The sequence below is a fragment of the Periplaneta americana genome, chromosome 10, assembly GCF_040183065.1.
Source record: "Periplaneta americana isolate PAMFEO1 chromosome 10, P.americana_PAMFEO1_priV1, whole genome shotgun sequence".
Classification (NCBI taxonomy): Eukaryota; Metazoa; Arthropoda; class Insecta; order Blattodea; family Blattidae; genus Periplaneta; species Periplaneta americana.
Window position 1 is genome coordinate 121776275 of NC_091126.1, and position 21680 is coordinate 121797954.

The 21680-nt window shown below is 35.8% G+C and overlaps 1 protein-coding gene across 7 annotated transcripts in view; it reads right to left on the reverse strand.

Moving 5' to 3' along the window:
- sick (sickie) overlaps window positions 1-21680 on the reverse strand; it is a 461315-nt gene that overhangs the window by 43822 nt on the left and 395813 nt on the right. For all 7 annotated transcript variants that reach the window (XM_069838099.1, XM_069838098.1, XM_069838100.1 and 4 more), the window contains 8 exons: window positions 14830-14981; window positions 14627-14710; window positions 13342-13486; window positions 12550-12695; window positions 12237-12415; window positions 6445-6604; window positions 6154-6304; window positions 5415-5584 (listed from right to left, as the gene is read on the reverse strand). In XM_069838099.1, coding sequence (XP_069694200.1) covers window positions 5415-5584; window positions 6154-6304; window positions 6445-6604; window positions 12237-12415; window positions 12550-12695; window positions 13342-13486; window positions 14627-14710; window positions 14830-14981 — 1187 coding nt within the window. The remainder of the gene's footprint in view (window positions 1-5414; window positions 5585-6153; window positions 6305-6444; window positions 6605-12236; window positions 12416-12549; window positions 12696-13341; window positions 13487-14626; window positions 14711-14829; window positions 14982-21680) is intronic.

Below are 21680 nucleotides of genomic sequence, written 5' to 3' on the forward strand. Positions count from 1 at the left end.
TAAAATATAATGTTTTCACTTTCAGTCATTGTTGAATAATTGCACAAATTAACAATTACAAGGAAACTCACCTCGCAGCATTTTTTCGAGCATACTACAGCATCACACGTGTTAGAAGAGACTATAGCAACTAACATGTAATCGGAACCACGGAAATGGGAATGGGAAATAATCTGAGAAAGCGAGAACACTGCACCCACCCATGTGGTCTGTGTTGTCATATGTACATTGTACAAGTTCAGTATCACATGCATTTGAAGAATATCAGTTCTTGTAAAATCATACTACCATTATTGTTCAAAGTTGCCGGTGCCCAATTTTTTATGTTAAAATAATTTAGTTTGGAGTACCTACTTACTTTCAATTTCAAATATATTTGTACAAAATTGACAACTTGGCTGTTGCCTTGTCTAGTACACAATGAACGGAAGTGAATTTCAGGGGTCAAAAAGATCTGCGATACTAACGTAGAACTACTTCCTCTTTGTTTTATATAAACACGACTTTAACTTTCAAATATCCTTGAAAGTTTCAAACCATGAATAGTAGCCTATATAAAGTGCAATGAATAAAATTTTTTGATTTATAATTAAAAAAAAAAGTTTATATGGTGTCTTTCATAGCGTTACATTAAAACTGTTTTATTGTGCCTCCTCCTAGTTGTGTTATAGTCTGGTTGAATGCAAGATCGTTAGATGGCAGCAGTAGCGAGCTTGCTGCACGACCAGTCGGTTTCTACTTCCCGCCCATGTGCTGATTCAGAGGAGGATCTCCTCCTCCTCCTCCGTTCATTTACTCGCTTTAAAACTCTGCTTCTTTCTCTGGCCGCTAGTGCACTGTTGTCTATGTGTGCTAACTGCAGTAAAGGAGGAATGGATTGGCTTTCCTCCACACAAACAATCTCGCATCTTTCTCACAGTTTTCTAGCAGCACATGAGTGCGCATCATTTAAAACTCGATCAACCGAGGTTTTCTTATAGCTGTGAACTTAAAAATGATCGAATCTTTCTTGAATTTCAAGGCACATATTTTATTTGGTATTTACTTTCAAAAGAAGAAAAATGTGAGGAGGACGTTCCTCCCTTCCCTTCCCCAAGGAACCGCCACTGATTGCTGTGCTGGTCCAAACATCAGTGGAACCACACGTTTGCCATACAGCATTTCCCCTTGCCTCTTGCCCTGCACACAAGTCCAGAAGCTAGCTCGGCAAGGTTCAGAGGAGAAATTGAACCTCGGAAGCTTACAAGCATATAGGTATTCGAGCTCTGTGGTTCATAGGTTTTCATACGACAAAAATACATTAGAACCGCAGGTAAACTTATTAAAGATGAGCAAGAAACAATGAATGATAGTGTAAATTATAAATAAATTTATTTAAATAATTAAATTGTTTTTCCTTGTTTTTTCTAGGAGTTCTCTGAACCATGAATGCATAGGACGCACTGCCACTGTCTTAAACAGGTTAAAACATTTTTACGAAATTCTATGACCAATGAACGACTATCGTGTTTATCTTTCTTGGCCATTGAGAAGACACTATTGTGTGAGATGTCAAAGGATCCCCAGTTCAAAAATAGAATTATTGATGTTTTTGCAGAGAAGAAATCCTTCCGTATTGAGTTAAAATACAAATGTATTTAGGTGAGTACCATATTTAAAAATTTGTTTTTTGCAATATATACTTTAGAGTTGCAGAACAATATGCACATAAGTAATAATATAATTAAATTGCAACATATAAAGAAGTGATTTATGGGATTTAAAAATGTTTGGATGTATACCCTTGTTACAAATGTACGCTTTGCCACTGCTTATAACTAGATTGCTAGTTTTATGAAACAGGCCCCCTAGCTTGTAAAATTCACCAGCAATATTAGTATTTTACTAGTAATTTGTAAATTTTCTTCTTAGCATTATGCAACAGAAGTATTGTACAAATTAAAAATCACAAGTAAATTTACTAATAATATTAGTTTGTAAATTATTATGCAACAGGACCCTGAAAACTGATTTCGCAGGACTAACTTATATGCCATATAGGTCTTGCTGCATCCTGCTAAAACCTGCCTTTGATTAAAATAAAACTGTTCTAACTCACGCAGCAAGAATATGTGCAGCATTAGAACATAGCTGTCAGAATTGACTGTTGTCGTACTACCTCTTTCATTTTTGAAAACAAATGGACCAAAAATGCTCTGCAAACAAACAACACACCATACTGTAATCTTCTCATTGTGCAATGTTTTTTCATGAAACACATGAGGATTAGCAGCAGACCAATATGTAGGATCTTCCATCTGCACTTCCAGTAATAGTCGACAGAATGTGATACGAGAATTTGGGTGATTAGCTTTGAGTTTCTGTATGACTAGTAAGTTGTAGGAGTGAAATTTAAGATCTATGTGCAATATTCGCCGTATTGTTGTCCTAGAGTACCCACTGCCTCTGCCAGCCGCCTTGTTGACTGCTGTGACCTCCTCATGGCTTCTGGTGGTGTTACAGTTCTCCTCAGCCCAGGAGGACTTCTGTCACAGACTGAACCTCTCTCTCGCCATTTCCGAACAGACTTGCAATTGACTTGTCAGATGGTGTTATTTCTACACCTGTACCCTGTGCAGAAGTCACATTGAGTCTGTATGATAGACCCTGTTATGATGTAGTGCTATATCACTGACACATGCTTGTGTACACTCCAATGTTACATGCTAAACTAATCTTCAGTGGTTAGTCTTTCAATTCATGCACAGTACAACCACTCCAACTAACATGTTAATGCACAACTAACAAAACAAATCCCAAATGTTCCCGTGGCCCAACCTTTATCTTACTTTGTCTTGCTTATTTCATTTTCAGTCAACCTCTACGACTAGTCAAAAGAAAAAAAAATGATTTCATTTTGTATTACAGGCTATGCCAGAGACCTTCGTTCAACTCCCATATGGCAGATTAAAAATTTGTTCTATAATAGAGAAGAAATGTCAAATTAATTACATATCTCCAATCTTTCCTCACATATCCCTCAGAAATGGTATGCTTAACCCAGTTTGAGGAACACTTTTTATCTATATAACCACAACTGTTATCATCAGAAATTCCATTAAATCTATTCGATTTATTTATAAACAACTAGACTCAGAACCAGTTCAGATGGCAGCTTCTACTATAGATTTGCAGGAGACAGGAAATATTACCTCTTCTCACTTCGACCAATAGCCTCATTTTGGTATCAGCCATTTGTGTGTGCTGATCAGGAGCGTGCTCCAATATTACAATAATATAGTTGTATTAGTGAAATTATCGAAGTGTAATGGAGTCATAAAAGGGAGCTGACAAGTTTTGCACAGGCAGGCAAGAGATATAGTATTTAAAGTGTACCATTACTTTAAAAATGAGATGCAGTAGACAGAAAGACAGAATGAGAGTGGAACTAACAATGTCGACACACCTCAAGAGAAGACTGCAGTCACCTGCTTCATGCACTGTGCAGAGTATATAAATGAATGCAAGAAAAATAATGACGTAATTCAAGCACCAAGGAAAATTTAAAAATGTGGTAAACCAGTCCCGGACCTGGATGAGTCCAATAAAAATATTTTGCGAAACATAGTTTTCAAAATTTATAAAAAGGACGAAATTTCAACTTTGAAGAAACTGGTGAAGAAAATGGGGACAATCCATTCCATGAATTTTGAAGAACATAGGTTTACTTACAGAAAATGTAATGATGGAAGGAAAATGTTGATAAAAAGAAAGAATATTTGTTGTTGCCGTCAGATCTGATTTTCTGAAGAAAATGCAACATGTGAAGAGAAGGGCAGTCACAAATCTATCTCAACAAAACCTGGGCAAACCAGAACGGTACTAAGATGACCTGTTGGTCCTGGGGTATTCAAAATGCCTGTTGGTAAGGGGAGATGCCTAATTGTATGTTATGCAGGCTTATCAATTACTGGCTTCATTCTACAATGTAATTTTATATACCACTTGAAAGCAGAATCCTCAAACTCAACTATCACAAAGCTATGGACTCTTCAATGGCTTCTTGGACAGTTATTACTGGAACTCGGATTTACAGGTACTAAAAGTTACTATTTTTACTCATAGTTTACAAATATATAAGCCATATCCCCACTCCTTTTAGATGTCAGTCTTGACATCAGTATTTCTCTTTAGTACCATTAATGGTCTTTAATCCTTCTATCACTTACAAATTGGCGCTCAGTTTACAAGATCCATTGTCAGTCCTTGTGACTCAGTTCTCTGTCATTACATGTTGGATGCTTGTGAATTAAGCTCAATGGACACCACATCCATTCAACTACACTCAGTGTCATTCTTAACTTTTAGTGCCTGAAGTTCTGGGATCTAGTTATTACCTAACAATCCACCGAATTTCAAAATTGTAATGAACAATGCCAGCATCCACTCTGTTCAACTTGATCAAGCTACAATGTCAACACTAGAAAAGTAGAAATATTATCTTGGCTTTTGATACATAACAACCACATTCATGCAACCTTTAAGAGAAGAGCTTCTGACTTCTATGAAAATGTTCAAACCCAGGATAAAATCCTAAGAAATCGATTTACTTGCTGAACAACCTGGCCATCAAGTATCTTTTCCTCTACTACTGCTATTACAATCCCACTGAATTAGTTTGGATTCAGATGAAAGACTTTGTGACTGATAAGAATAATAGATTCAGGATCATTAACTTCGAGAGACTCACTTATGAAGCTGTCTCTACTATTTCCATCGTCACCTGGAAAAATTGCAAGAGGAGTATTATGAAAGAGAAATTCCCGGAGATGAAGTTATGAAATCCTTCATTACTAATCTCCGTCACTTGGACACTGACCAGTGGATTATGATGATGATGATGATGATGATGATGATGATGATGATATCGTTGATATCTGTCTGCTTGTCAGTGATGTTCAGGTAATTTAATTTCCTATACTTAGTGCTATATTAGTTTCTAATTAAATTATTATTGTCCTAAATTTAATTTATATTGAAAGCTTTACTGTTTAATTTAAACTCTCATATGACATTGCTGTATGATGGAGTAACAATGTATCTATTTCACTCCCTAGTTAAATGTGTAAAGTATATGAAAAACAAAATGTTCATATCATGGTGTTATCCATTTTAAATATCGCTCACCATCTCAAGCAGTGTATCTGATTGCTCTATCTTCCTCTGCTCTGTACTAGCAGATGACCTGCCTTCCGAGCTGGTCCCAAGTCCAAAAACGAAGATACAAGCTCAAATTATGCTTTAAATAGAAGCATGATAAACCATTTGAACACTATGCTGTGAGATTATACAGTAAATAGGTGCTAATTATGTCAGGTTCAGCACCATTTAATTCAACACATCAGGCAGGTACGTAGGAGAACTAAGCATTTTACCTTGAATGCTCTCCTTATCAGGCAGTCCAGCATATCCCACTTGGTCTTGCCGCTCAGGAAGAGTGCTGCGATCACACAGTATGATGGAGTGTTACTTTCCTCAATGTACTTGTGGTAACTGCCATGGGAACCCAGGAACACAGATACCACAACTCGCTTTCCATCTGGGTCTGAGATATACAGAAGCAAATATTTACAGTTTATGTTATCAAGAGCTGATAATAATGAATATAAGTCATAAATATTGTATTCAGTGAAAGCTTCTACAATGTTAAGGAGCCAAGTTAATAAAATTCCAAATGAATGGGAGTCTGGGTGATAACTGTGTTCAACCATTTTCACTACAGATACGTAAAAAGAATTTAACCATATATCCTACTTTTAGCTATTTGAACTTTTGGATTTCAAGAATATATGCAGTAATGCACAATGGTATGGGTGATTAGTAAGTGGAGTAGGTACATGCTACACTACTGGTTTTATATCAATGAAGACCAGTAGGTATTCGGTTTTAACGACTGACTATTGCTACGTTTTTCACAAATTTTTCCACAATCTCTTAAATATCAGAACAATTCTTTCAAAATGAACCATGTATATTACATTCAAAATCCTATTAACGAAATAACATTAACATCAGCATCATTCTGCAATGGTAGCGATAGGTGTATTAGTTGTGAGAGTAATAGTGTTGGTAGTACTAATAATAATGAAAAGTAAAAAAAAGAATCAAATGTACCTGTAGGTGGAGGAGTCGATGTCTCAGTCATGCTGAACCTGCGTTCCAAACTGTCTGTGATGGGCAGAGAACTCTGTGATGACGTCAATGATTTGCTCGTAACAATCCGCTGTAATCTTTCATTGTCTTGTTTCAAGTTTAACATTTCATTCTGCGAAAGAGAAAATCATCTTTCGTATTCAAAAACAGTTTACACTTCAAAATCAATATATTCAAATATATTACCATAAACCATTAATGTTCTGAACTGATCAATTGGAAACTTTCATTTAACAGACTCACAACACTCACCCTCATTTTGATTACTGTGTCCTTGAGGGACTCCAGCTGGTGTGCAGAGCTGAGAGCTTCCAAGCGGATGTCTGTGAGCACGAGGTCTTTCTCCCTGAGCTGCTTCTTCAACTCCTCCACTACATCAGGCCGTGCTTCATGAGGCTCCTTGTCATAGATCCTGTCACGTAATTTGTCAATTTATAGCAGCACAAGGCATTCGTGACTACAATGCAAGTGGACGAAATCATCATATTCAGAGTAGCCTAGCCATACACAATAAATTTTATTATACATCATGACTGCATTGTAATGAAAAGAACCCGGATTTATAGGAACCATAAGCTAAAAATGATATCTACAGCAGAACCTCAACAATCCGAATGCACTACCGAATGTACGTACAATACCAAAAACCACAGAAAACGAGTGAATACTGGAAAAGATCCAATGAAACTCCCTCCTCTACCTGCAGCTATGTGTAAAATGACAAAAGGGAATGTTAAGCAGAATAAGAACGAAAGACAATGATTTCTACCACCTTTTTATATTTATAGTAGTGCACAATGTGTTTTTTCTTGTTCAGGTACAGCAATTCCATATATTTGATAATCCAAATAAACTGACAATTTGAATTACACCTGGTCCCATTTAGTTCAGATTATACAGATTCTACTCCACTACATTTGGGTAGGTGTGGTGTACATTACAGTTGAGAAAGAGTGGCTAAATCTTCCAGTTCTTATCTAAGAATAGGGTCATTCCATATCAAGTCAACAAGGCGCTCAACCCGACCAAACTCAGATTTCTTTCAAAATTTGAGGGTTTGTTTTACCTGCCGCGCTAACTAAAACTGCCGAGTTTCATATGTCCTGTGCTTTTCGTTTTCTGTCAGTGGCGTTTCAAACATGAAGAAAAATCATATTTTTGTAAGCACGCCGCTTCAATTAAAATTATACATCTCAACAATGTCTCCAGATAAATTTACAAAAATTGAATGGTACATTCTTAATATGAGATAGTTTTTATTGCTTATATTCTTTTCTGCATATATTCAATTACACTAAAAAAAACATGGTGAAACAATTTTCATATATTCATATTTAAAAATGCGGGGGTTCTATTTTAAGCAAAAAAATATATAGTACGCCTCAATTAGTGATATAATGAACTGATAAGTTTCAACTTGGAATCATCACAGGTTACAAAGATAAAAATTGTTATGTCACTGCAAGAGTAAGCTAACCGTATAAGTCGCGATAATTATGTCCCACACATTCGTTGTATTTAATTATATTTGATCATATTCTTGAATGTCGCTATGTAATTTAACATGTAGTACATAATTCGAATTTTTTTAATTATTACCTCAAATAAATTATTGTCACATGGATTTAGTTAAACGTGAAGTTCTGTAAGAAATGCTTACCTTTCATTGCTGAGATGAAATAGCGTGATCATCTTTCCAGACAGGATGCTGCGTTGTTTCAGCTGCATTTTAAAACTGCTTCGCAAGTATATACCCATTCGAAACAGCAGGACTATATGAAACTTGTGTTCCAGCCACTGCGGTGGATTTTGTAAATCAAAGAGCAAGCATTTTTTCCTCTTCAGTATAGCTTTTTTCAGTCACATAAACGGCATTAATGTTTGGGAGATGATCCCTTGTCCAGTCGTACAATTCCCTAGGTGTAGTTATTTGTTTATCGGATGGTCTCTGCAAACTAGCACAAGCCGCAAACCTTTTAAGTGTCCCACCTACAACGTCGCATGCTCTTTTGCCATGCAATATGCAAAAATATGCAATTCTGCTGGAAATCCAAAATCTTCTTCCTGTAATGTGAGGTTCAGGAAATTTTTTCCTATTTTTATACTGAGCAGAGAATCCATCAGAGAAATACATAATTTTTGTGGTGAATTACAGATGTTTGTTTTAATGACTCCATTATATATTTTTGAAACAGATGTACAGCTGTAGTGTCACGTTTTGGGCAGTGTGAAATTATTACCAGATTTTTAATAGCAATTGTATCGGATGACGATTCGTTAGAATATATTACGAAAGTATGAATGGTTGTCTGCACATTAGTCCTGTGGTATGACAGAATTTCATCTTGGATTACGAAACAATAGTTTTCAGCAAAGTCGCATAACACAACATGGCTGTAGAAATGACTTCATATCAGGTAGAAACTTACTTTGTTCAGGTGATATAAATGAGTGAGTCAGTAAATCACCAAGTTTCTCCAAGAGACAGTCGAAAAATTTGTCTTTGGGTTTCACTATGGTCTCAAGCGTTGATCAGTCAGTCGTCATCCACTGCTTGTAGGTCACTGATTCACTTAAGTTTTATTCGAAACATTTCTCTAAACCCTCTCTTATTTTGAATGATTCAGGACATTCTGTACATTTCCTGAACAAGCAATTTATATGAGGAGGATTGCACACCATAGTAGCCAAGAAATGTTGATAAGTTGGAAGGTATAAAGAAAAATTTTCTAGAAATCCACGTAGACCTGAAACTTTAATAAATTGCTTCCGGCATGAGTTTTACATTCTGATAAAGACACAAACACAGACAGTATAGTCCCACTAACTCCAGCTAGAATACAATTTCTTGGTATAAGAGCTGAAAATTTGGAGAATATTACCTTCATTTTTAGAATTTTTAAATGCTGCATATAATTCATTTCTGCTCATGTGATTTACTCCCTGATTCTTTAATCATAACAAATATTTCTTACCAGGCATCATTCTGCTAATCTTGTCAGAACAACAGAATTCTTTAACTTTACCGGCAACAGCTGCGGGCAAGGGTTTTCCAGGTTCCGGATTTGGTGAACACAAAATTCCCCTTTCCTTTGCCGGATTTTGGCTTTCCGAATTATGTATTCGGAAGCTGAAAGAAACTTTTTTTATATATTATTTACGCTCCAGCTTTTAGGTAGTAGTATTAAAATGGTGATTTTCTCATTTTACCTGAATTTTGACAATTTTCCTGCAACTGAGACAAAATTTCAGAATCAGGACTTGATGAATGTCCTGGTTCCTTGGCATCTTTAATATCGAAGACTTTATCTTTTATGACTTTTTCAATATTTTCAAATTTCTGTCTCTTATATTTCTCTTGTTGTAGCCTTTTTTGTTTAATAAGGAACACACCTTGGTCAAAAAGACTTGTATTTAATGAACTTACATTTGCTGTAGAATCGACGTATTCTTCATTACTAGAGTCATTCTGAGAATTCTGCGTAATAGCATCATATTATATTTTTTTATTTCTTTGCGACACATAGCGCACACCTTTTGTTCCTGTTTTAAATCAGGAAATACATTAAGCATCCACGATATAACACTTCTTAAATTTTTCCTCTAATTACAATGCCCTGATTTCTCGAAGGGATTGCAGCAAACATATAACTCAAAACGCGACTCCATTACATCGCACAAAACTACGACATTCTAAAAAAAAAACTAACGAAACTGCACTTGAAACAGATCGCACGTTTTGTATAAATTGAAGACTGTATAAACTGCCATTCATGACGGTCTGACAGATCAACGACGCAGATAATAATCAGACAAGTATGAACTCGTGCGCATGCAGTGTTGGTGTAAGATGGGTTTAAGTGCTACAAACCAAGACATTGATATATTTTTTTTACTGATATTCCTGAAACGTTCCCAAAATGAAACTTACACCAAGGGGAGAATGCTCTTACCTCTATAACATATACTTTTCGCGAAATAATTTGTGCCACGCATTTATAGATATTCAATGTTAAAATGTGATTCACGTGACCATTCAGTAAAGAATTCGATACTTCGATGCAAAACTGTTTTTATTGAAAAGTACGTTTCATTAGCTTTAAAATAAGCCCAAGTTTAAGATTCTACCTCAATTAGAAGAGAAGTTATGAATTATTTTTGTTGACATAGTATGCAACATTTTTACACTTTTTCTCATATTGACAGAATTGCTGTATGGATATCGTGCATTATTGAGGGCTAAAATTTTATATAATTAATTAACTTAAGGTTGTTTACCATCCCACCAAATTTAATGAAAATCTGAGGTGGTCGGGTTGAAAAGTCCACTTTTTTTGTGTTGATTTGACATGGAATGGCCCAATACCTAAAAGAGGCAAGAAATCACTTACTGAATCACAGGCCGAGCGTATTACATATGAAGAGTCCACTGCAAGAATGATGAATGTCATTTGGAATACATTTTGCTGGAGAAGCAATTGAAAGTTTGAAATGCTTAGTGCTCAAAGCTTAACTGTGATTTTCCAATCACTACTGGACAAAGACTATCAGAGTTAATGCCATATAACTCTCTATGCACATTCTACATGTCTTAAGCTATGCATTGACAGTCTTGGTTCATTTTCGACAAGAAAATGATGGATGTCCATCATTCTTGCAGTAGAGTCTTCATATGCAAGTTGTAGTTACAGTAGTCATCAAGGGACACCATGCTTAAATTTGTTTTGTCTACTCTAAAGGCTTCTGTGATTGAACACAATATGCAATGTTTCCTACAACATCACACTTAAAGTATCCAGAAATATCTGCTGTCAGATGTGTATGGGGGCGTGATTAAATATATACGAAATAGCAATACTACTTTATAATACATATAAATATCCTGGCTGTAGTAATGAAGTATAGAACCGAATTATTAAATAATATTTAGCTAATAACAGACGGGATAATATGAAAGAAAAGCTTTTTTTTTTTGTTTTTTTTTTTTTGTTAAGATTATGAATTTAATATTTCACGGAACTGTATTGCCCACACTTATCTATAACAACATGATTCTTATTTTGTACACATTATTTGGTAAGTCGAAAACGTTTAAACTTATTAAATAATGTGCACAAATAACTTTTAGTTATTTTGTTTCAAAGATAAGCATAGACGGACCTTGTTTGACCCAAATTTTTCGTCATTTTGTTCATAAGCACCAGTTTATATAGCCACACGTTTGTAGACAGATCACAGAGACGACATTCAATGTCCATGGACTGTGAGGGGGAACCAATGCTTTCCCCATGCTTCCACTTCTCTCTCCCTCTCTTCTACATCCCTGAACTAAAGCCTTGTAAATTAAGTACTTATCACATCTTCTCACCTCTGACTGAGGTTCTGGCTGATATGTACATCTCACTTGATATGTGTCAGAGAAAGAACAATTGTTTGTATATATCTGAAGTCTGATTAGTGTAATATATTGTATCTAGTCAGCAATGTATGCAATGGAGGGGGAAAGGAACTGGCCATCATACCCCATTATCTCCTTGCCTAGTTGCCTCATGAGTGATACCTTGTTGATGTCATTTGTAGGCTGCAGACCTGTCCTCGGACAGTTGACTAAACAACCGTGAGCTCTATACTAAACTGGAGGCACCACCACAATGCTCTTTCCTGTCTGAAAGCGTGACTGTTGGTGAGAGGATATTGCTCTCTCTTTCTAACTAATGTGTTTCAATGAGTCTTTCGTAAAGTTCATGTTGCACATACGCAGTAAGCGATAAAAATACCGTTGTGTACAATAGCATTCACTGCAAGAGAGACAAGGACAACACTATGTTAGAAAGAGATAGCAATATACTCAGGTGCTCAGTATTCGTGTCATGCTTTTAAAGGATTGAGTTGTGCCTCCAGTTTAGTATAGAACTCACTGACAATAACACACCTTCTATTATGTGATCAACTGTAATTATTTCATACTGACGTCGATCACTATGCTACTGTCAAGCATACCAAAAACCATTTAACATTAGCATAGGTACATAACCAGTACTTACGCAGAAGATGACTGGCTTCCTTTAATCTGACTACCATTCATGTGATGTGGAGCATTCAGCAATGGAGAGGAAGGTGCAGAAACATCTGAACTGAGGCCTCGCGAGTCCTCCACATCAGACACAGAACCATTCTTGTTCTTCTTTGATCGTGAAAATGCTTTGCTAAAAGAACTCCGCAACTGTGAACAAATATTTATAAACATAACGTGAGAGTAAATCACAATGCTTTCATTATAGGAAGGAAAACAATCCATACATCTGCACAATCTAAACAATAACAATTCACTGTACACAAAACAGTAGTGACACTTACCCAACCCTTTTTCTTCTTCTTCCCAGCAGAGGTAGTGGAGCTATCTGGGGCATGGGCAGAACTAGAGAGACTACAGGCTGATGATAGTGAGTTGATACTCGACACTGAATCTGTGGAGAGTTGACGCAGCATATTGCTTCCACCTGCTAATTACGTATTAAAAAAATTGTGCAAATTGAAATTCAATAATCTTGAAGTGACAGAAAACAATCTAACATTTTTGAAGCTCAAAATGAAGTCTTTTAAATGTAGCTGAGTGAATTAATGTTTACATAAGTACTAGTTTTATTGTGGTAATGATACTAAACATTTTGTATATAAATGCAACGGAATTATTGTATACTATTAAAAAGGTATCCCCGTAACATGCCATGAAGGCATTTGGGGGGCATGGAGGTAGAGCCCCATGCTTTCCATGACCTCGGCACTAGAATGAGGTGGTATGGTCGGCACCACGCTCTGACCGCCTTTTACCCCCGGGAAAAACCCGGTACTCAATTTTATAGGAGGCTGAGTGAACCTAGGGGCCGTTCTTATTGTATACTATTACTACATTTTAATTAAAAAAGTTATTCAATAAAAATTAAAAGATTTTCCTCTGCAAAACAATATTATTTAGGTTCTTTTGACATAAAGCAATTACATTCAAAAACATGTTAAATATGTGTAATACACATAGTACTGCACGCGAAAATGATAATGGAAGAAATAAGTTCTTACAGCATAAAAATAGTTATTTGTTTTTGTAGACAGTCTGCGTTATTACTTCCAAACGAAATACACTCATCTCACCTGGTGCCCCAGCATTAACATTGATGGTATGTCTTCTAGCCAGTGATGGTGACATGCTCTGAATGTGCGCAGATGTCAATCCAGCTTCAACACTCTGCTTCCTTAACAACTCTATTGTTTGCCGTAATTCTAACAGTTCAGAGTCCTGAGAATTCAGACAAATAGGAGACATGAGAAAGTAATCAAATGTTAAATACTCATGAATTCAATTGTGAGAAACTGTGAAAGGAACAATTATTATTTATTTTTTTTTGCAAGAATATAAAAATCCATGATGTTCTAACTAAAAAAAGAATTTGGTGTACTTGTACCTACAAAACAGATTACAGCATCTGTACTTTTATGTCACAAAAATAAGTTTAAAAAGAATTGCGTCATCTCTCATAATTCTTAACTTTGGAAGGTTAAGCGAAAATGATTACTAAATATAGGATAATTATATAGGGTCCAGCAGAAATAATGAACACATTTTAAAGTGGAAAATATTTTAATCCTAGAACATAATCAAGATGTATTCACATAATCGGACACTACACTTTTTGGAGATTCTGAAGCATTATTAATTTTTTGAAGACGACATTTGTTAGATGAGCACCATCACTATCAATGCACTGCTGTCTGCGATGGCAGAAGTTGTCCATTACCTTTCGTAATGTCTCTAACTGCAGCCTGTTTATTTTTTTATTACACTTCCTTCCTCACTCCATTTTCGCATTCACCAATGAATAGCAACTTGTGAGGGAGCATCACGTCGATTCAATTGTCTTCAAAACAATCTCTTGGTTTCCGTGATTGAACCAGTTCTAATGAAATTTTCAATTGCACAAATGCACTCTCTCACTGTCCAATGCTCCATGGCTCACCAACACATTGAAACTAAATAAATAATCTCCAAGGGCAACTGTACAGGCTAGCCACACATACGGAATAAACTTGCCAGATTCAAAACAGTGTAAGATCAAAACATGTTCATTGTTTCTGCTGGACCCTGTATATTATACGTACTCAAATTTTAAGATAAGAGACATTAAAACATTAAATAAAGCTAAAAAATTTAAATTCTAAATTATGGTTTATTTAACGATGCTCGCAACTGCCAAGGTTATATCAGCATCACAGGTGTGCCAGAATTTTGTTCTGCAGGAGTTCTTTTACATGCCACTAAATCTACTTACATGAGCCTGTCACATTTAAGCATACTTAAGCTATCCAGGCAGACTTAAATACTGCTAATACTGTGTATATATTGCACATAAACCATATATATACTCGTATATTTTATTACCTTTCTCTCAGCTGTTGAGGTGAGATGTTGTAACCTTTGCGTCATATTAGACAGTGACTGTTCAAATGCAGATACCACATGTGCCTAAAAGAGAAAACATCTTTTGATAATCCATCGTAATTCTTTATTTATCATAATATGTTAAATGTTCAATTATCAATAATTCCTCTCGCCCAAAAGGCACAGACATTTCATAAACATACGTTTGTAGACAACTGATTAGTGAGGGTATGGACTTTCTCCTGCGCATCCTGCAGTTCACGACGTAATTTTCTAATCTCATGGGATTGCTTCTCCTCTGGTGTGCTATAGAGCGAGGATGCAGTAGATACCAAACTTACTGACGAACCATGAACTGAAAAGAAAAAAAAAAAAAAAGGAATCCATTTACACAAATTTAATGTCATTTCTGCGTCCATTAAAGTTACATTTTTGAGAAGCTGTGCATGTGAACTGAAATCAAACGTTACAGAAACTATACATTACAAATAATATCAAAAATAATATCTAATCCCAAATCTCTACACGAAACAAGAAAGCCAATATTACTGTTTTAAATTGACTGACATTTTACATGCACGCACGCACGCACACAGTGAAGTCTGGTAATACAACGTCGGATAATTAGAACTAACCATTATCTCAATTAAAATTCCTATTTATATCTATGTTAAAATGAAAAATGTAATTCCAATTTACAAAGTGAATATTTGCATAATTCAAAATGAAGTTCTAATTTCTAATTACGATAAATGGGCAGTCAATGGATTTTCTTACAGCCAGTAATTTACTTCCTAGAGATGTGTCGGTAACGAGAAAATAGTGAACTGATTTGTTGAGATGTCATCCAAAATTGTATGTTTGACTCCCATTTTTTGCCTAATAACTTCATTTTTAATTTTTTCTCTTCTTGAGATCCTGGCAGCTCGACAGTGTATATAAATGTTATATTGGATACGAGAATACTGAGGTTTATATCAACGTGAGTAGGACTCATTTTGGTATGGACTGCAGGTGGAAGATGGGGAAAGGTATACACATCCTGGGTTCATAGCTACCTCCAAATGTTGACGTTGGTGACAAGGAATGGCTGACAAGTTTCGACTTGAATCCTCTGATTCATGGGCAAGTTTCTATGACATGGTTTCACCCAAGCTTCCAAAGGAAGTCATGCATCTAAGGATATTTATTTCAAGTAACAATCCATCACTCTCAGATGTGTGAATCTCAGATCCAATAGCAAGGATGGTAATTACTAGACTTAGTTTTTACATTTCAAACTATACATTCTTCGTAAAATGCTGTACTTGTGTCGAACATTTTTTTCTTACCATCCCAAAAAGGCTAAATGCCGTTAAGAGAAAGAAAAAAACGAGATATTTCGTCTACTGGTGGTATGTGTGACGTCCTTGTACGTACTAAAAGGGCTATATCCAAAGACAAGAGAATGAGTTGCAGTCAACTCCAATAGATGGTGCAAGTACAAAGTTCCTTAGCTTGTTCATTCTAAATAATTCCTAACTACTCTTTGCTCCGTCATAATATATTAAGTTTGTAAATATGTATCATTACCAAAAAAAAAAAAAATACTGTGTGTGTGTGTGTGTGTGTATATATATATATATATATATACATACTGGGTGTTCAGTTCAAAATGTGTCTTGGCTCGCTGTATGCCTTCATGTGGCTAGCTGATGAGCCTAGAGAATTCAATCTTCCTACACTTCCGCAGAGGTGTATAACCTAAGAGGCAGAGAAGTTGCCTAGCAAGTACGGCGTACATTCTGAAGAGTATGTGCCAATATGTACGGTAACGCCAGTAGTGGCAGGAATGTGAACTGTTTGGAAATACGTACTGTCGGGATATGGGGAGAGGGTTAAGACGATTACTTACGTATTTGTTTACATTAACTTCGACGGTCAACATGGACACGGAGCATTTGATTTGTGTTGTGGAATGTTACCGTACGCAACCGATGATAACAAATACCCTGCATACGACTTGCCGGCGCAAAACACAGTTCGAAAGAGGTTATGGTAGCACACAGACCGTACAGACCGCCATTTGTTGCTACGACGTTCAAGTTATACCGTACACGTTCTCAAGTTCAGATTGAAGAAAGCCTTAAATAATAGGCAACTTCTCTAACATTTAAGCTGAAACTCGCTTCAAATCGGTGACCCAACAACAGTGACGTCATGACACACTTTGAAATGAACACCCAGTATATATATATATACACACAGGGTGGAAGCGAAATAACCCTGTAGTTTTACAGAGTGAATTGTTCATATTGAGTATAACAAAAGAGTCTAATACCATATCGGTGGAAAGTTTATAGTTTTCGAATTTACTCCCCCCCCCCCCCCCCCCCGAAAACTTGAACTTCGGCATCGTGAACAATTAATGCCCAGGATCTTGATTTCTGTCGATACCAATAGAGAATGTAGTGAAGAATTTTTTTTTCCTTTGTTGTATTTCAATAGAATGGATAGTTTTCATGTAAATTAAATAAAAAGTAATGCAAATTTGTTGCATGACTAACAAGACTAGACGTGGCAACAGTGATCAGCTATTCTAGCTCGACTTTCTTACGATAGGAGTTGGAGGATAATTGGTAGTCAAGGTCGTCTTGTCCCAGTATTACGTGATCTTTCAATCTTAAATGAAGTTTATTTTGCCATTTGCAACTGGCGTGCCATTCTATGCATGTATGCAGAAAGGTTTCTGGTAGGATATTAAATATTGTAGATAGTAAACTCAGTGATTTTGAAAGTGTTAGTTGAAAATATCAAATATACGTGTCAAAATACTGTAAATAGTAAAGTCATTGTTTGTGAAAGTGCCAATTAAAATATTGTAAATAATAAAGTCAGTGTTTGTGAACGTGCTAATTAAAATAGTGTAAATAGTAAAATCAGTATTCATGGAAGTGCTAGTTAAAATATTGTAAATAGTAGTCTCAGTATTTGTCAAAGTGCTGGTGATAGTAATTTGTGGATAGTGCATAAAAGGACCAAAGAACAAAGTGCTGAGACTAGTAAAGTTTAACAGAGTTAATAACTGTGGCATGACAATATCTAGAACTCGTCTGGATTGACTAACCAAGCGAGTACCCATGAGCCACCTCTGTAAAGGTGGTCCTACCCCCAGCACAGGAGACCTTTGCCCAACATGGGACATCATGGCTATAACATTAATTCATCCATTCATTACCCAGTGCACAGATATTCATCGCTGTCTGCTAGCTAATCCGTGACATGGACAGCATAATTCCAACATTTCGCAATTGGGGTCGATAATAACTGATGAAATTGTTGACAGGGAAGAGGAGATTTTAAATTTGGTTGAGAAAAACCCGGGCCGAAGGAGTCACTTGATTTTGAAATATAGCACTTCGGATGAGTTCAATGCCTCAGTGCAGAATCTTTGGCATTGCGACATTGCCAGCGAGTTGAAACTTTCGATGCAATTATTTAATTAACTGTACACTTAATCTCAAAATGTATAATAGATTTTTTATTTTCGTGTAATCTATCCCTCCTTTCAATGCGCAGTGTTATATCACTTCTACTCTGTATATAATAGGTTATGTCAAGCCAGCTTGTATTTGAGATTAAAATTAACATAGGAACCATGTCTACCAATTGAACACATGGAAATGATATGGAAAAAAACTGAAGGTTCGAAAAGGAAATGTGAACACGCCTTGAGAGTTAGATGTAACTGGTATCATTCACGAGGTAGAAAAGAGATGCCCTCTAAAAGAAAACCTATTATGTATATACGTTTTAGAGGTTATATTACTTTGTTTACTTTTGTTGCTGCTGACAAAATCGGAAACTGATTTCAATAAATCAGGAATTTCTCAGATTAACATAAAAATTTACCTGCTGCAACTGATAAGCATTATAATGCTATCGTAATTTTCTCTAAATAAATAATCCTCACGGCCACATGCCGAGTCAGAGGTGGACGATCATCCAACCAGAATGGAGGTATCGTGTGGTTAGCATGATGAGCCCCCCAGCCGTTATAGCTGGTTTGCGTAACCGGATTTTGCTACCTATCGTAGCTCCCCAAGTGAATCACGATGCTGGGTGGGCACCGGTCCCATACACTGGCCGAAATTTTATGAGAAAATTTCTTCTCCCATGAGGACTTGAACCAGCGCGCATTCCATAACTGCGAGTCCTAGGCAGGATGCCTTAGACCACGACGCGGGACAGTTTTGTCTATAATAGTGTATAATTATAAATAGTCAGCATTATGCATGTTGGGCTAAGATTAACCATCGACAGTTAAAACGTAGATATGATATTAATGCATAATATTTGTTTTCCATACACTAGTACTTGAGAGTTATGTAATATTTCATATTTTTAATTACAGATAAAACTACCTTTTCCTGATATTATTTTAGATTACCTAACTATATTGTTAAATAACATTTTAGTAAGTAGCACTGCCTGTCTGTCATTTATATCTTCCCAGTATTAAAGGAAGTAATTTTATTTCAGATATGTAAATAGCGTTTGAATTGCAATTCACTCTCATCTCAAATAAAGAATAAACTTTTTGAAAAATTTTTATGAAGTTGAAAAAAAAAACCAATAAATATACCCCATAGGATTGATTCAGGTGATTCCAGTGAACCGAAGATGAAATGGGAAGTATACAAATTCAGAATAAAGTCGCAGGCAGTCCACTTTAGTGTTCACAGAACCTGATGGTGATGACCATCATAAATGTGTTTGAACAAATATGTTCATGAAATTAGCAAGAAGAAAGTTGAAATCCTGGCAAAGAAAAAGAAGAACAGTGAAACAGTGTACAAAGATAAAAGAGGAGAGTCCCAATACCAGAAGTACTCTTGAGATCGACCTACACAAGAGACGTTTGACACTATTCTCAAAAGAAATCAAATAAAGAGTACTTATCACCAGATCTGAAAATTAATAAGTTGTATGAAGCATTTAAAGCTAAATATCCCACAGCAAAGTGCACCACTAGTATTATAAACGAGTATTCCTTCTTAACTTTCCTCATCTAAGTTTTTGCCATCCTAGAACAGACACACTTGCCAGAAGAGTGATCTGTGTAACTTGCAAAACCAAGAGAAAGACGAAACAATCTCCGAACTCGAAGACTCTCTTGGAATGGAACCACAGAAAAAAAAAAAAAGGCAAAAGAGACTTTGAAACAAGACAGTGTAGACTCGTCCATTCCTGATAGTAATGTTTGTACTTTGTCAATGTACCTGCAGCAGGTAATGTCTGATCCTACTTTAACTCATTTAAATATGTTTTACACGAGACAAGTATCATGTTATAACTATGGTGCACATGCCCACGATACAAATGATGCATTCATGTATATATGTGGAATGAGGGTTCAGGTGGTAGGTAGTGCAAATAGATAACAAATCTTATCTACTGTATATGAAATAGTAAATATTGTTCTAAGTTTATTCCAAAGAGAAAACTTATTGTGTGGAATAATAAATCCTGTCCCCAAAACAAGAACTAAGTCATGATCTTTATGTATGTTGCCGAGTGCAAATGATGTTTTCAAGTCTACTGAACATAAATATATAGTTTCAGGCCATATCTTTTTACCTTGTGACCGCGATTGTGCTCTAATTGAGGAAAGAAAGAAGGTCACAACTTTTATTCCTACTGATCTTAAAAATAATGGTAGCAACTTCTCGCCCTACACAACCATTTCAAGTTGTACATATAGGAGAGAATGATTTCTTTGATTTTCAGCAAGTAGCTAATGCAGTCATTAATGCATCAAAGATCAACATTACTTCTGCAAGAAAGATTAAAATTACCACTCCTGGAGAGGTACCGGTACAGATTAGGAAGTCATTTAGTATAACACAGAGAAATGGCAAATTATAACAGTGCTTAAGATAGGAAGAAAATATGATGATTTCAGAAGATATGAAATAAAGGAAGTCACTGGTGCAAACCGTTTGTCTGCTGAGAAGACAAACGATAGGATACTTGCCTGAAGAACACAAATAGTTCTACATAGACATGTCAGGTTTGAGTAAGAAAAGAGTGACGAATTCAAAGGAATTGGCGTGTTCATCATTTCGTTGTTTTTTTTTTTTTTTTGTAAAAGTAGTAAGGCTTATGTTTTTACTGACTCCAATTTCATAAACAAATAGTGTTTTCCCAAGTCTAACTTGTAATATTAAGCAAATGTATATCTTATTGTATGTTCATGAAGAAAGGTTGATTCTGAATATCTGAAAACTTAATTTGTGGCACTTAGCCCATTTGGAATGATAGGTCTTCCATTAGTCTATAAAATAGCATATTCAATTTGTCTTTAAATGAAAGTTTCAGTATAAACTCATACAGAGATATTCATATAAAACTAACACATTTCTTTCTTTATTTATTTCAACAAGAATTATGCTAATCACAGTTTGTTATACCTCAAATGTAGATTATCTCTGGGAGATTACTAACCTCTATAGTAATGCTGAAAATGTCCTCTTTTCTACTCAAGGCAGGACCCTTAACCCAGCTCTACATTGTCCAGTTGCTCAACAAACTCCATGAAAATGTGACAATACTCTGCAGTGTTCACAGTCTGGTCGAAAAAAATTAGTTCCACTATTATCTGTTTACGCCACACATTCCCAGATATTGGACGATTTGATGAAGAACATTACACATGAGATCAATGGTTGACAACAGAGTCCTCCAACGAGCAGCCAGTAACATGGAATGACGTGTTGAGTTGTGCCTTGAGCAGTAGAGAGAGCATTTTCAGAATTTTCTACAGAGGATAGTAATCTCCCAAAGATACTCTACATTTGAGATACCCTACAACAAATTGTGGTTAGCATCATTCTTGTTGAAATATATAAAGAAAGAAATGTGTTAGTTTTATATGAATCACTCTGTATTTAGCACTCATAATTTCGGCAAACAATTTTCATCACAGAAAAATCTGAACTTTGTTTTCACTAGTAAACGCTGGCAGGTCACTGAAAAGTGCTGCTTGATGAAAGTAACAGACTCCTTTTGTTTG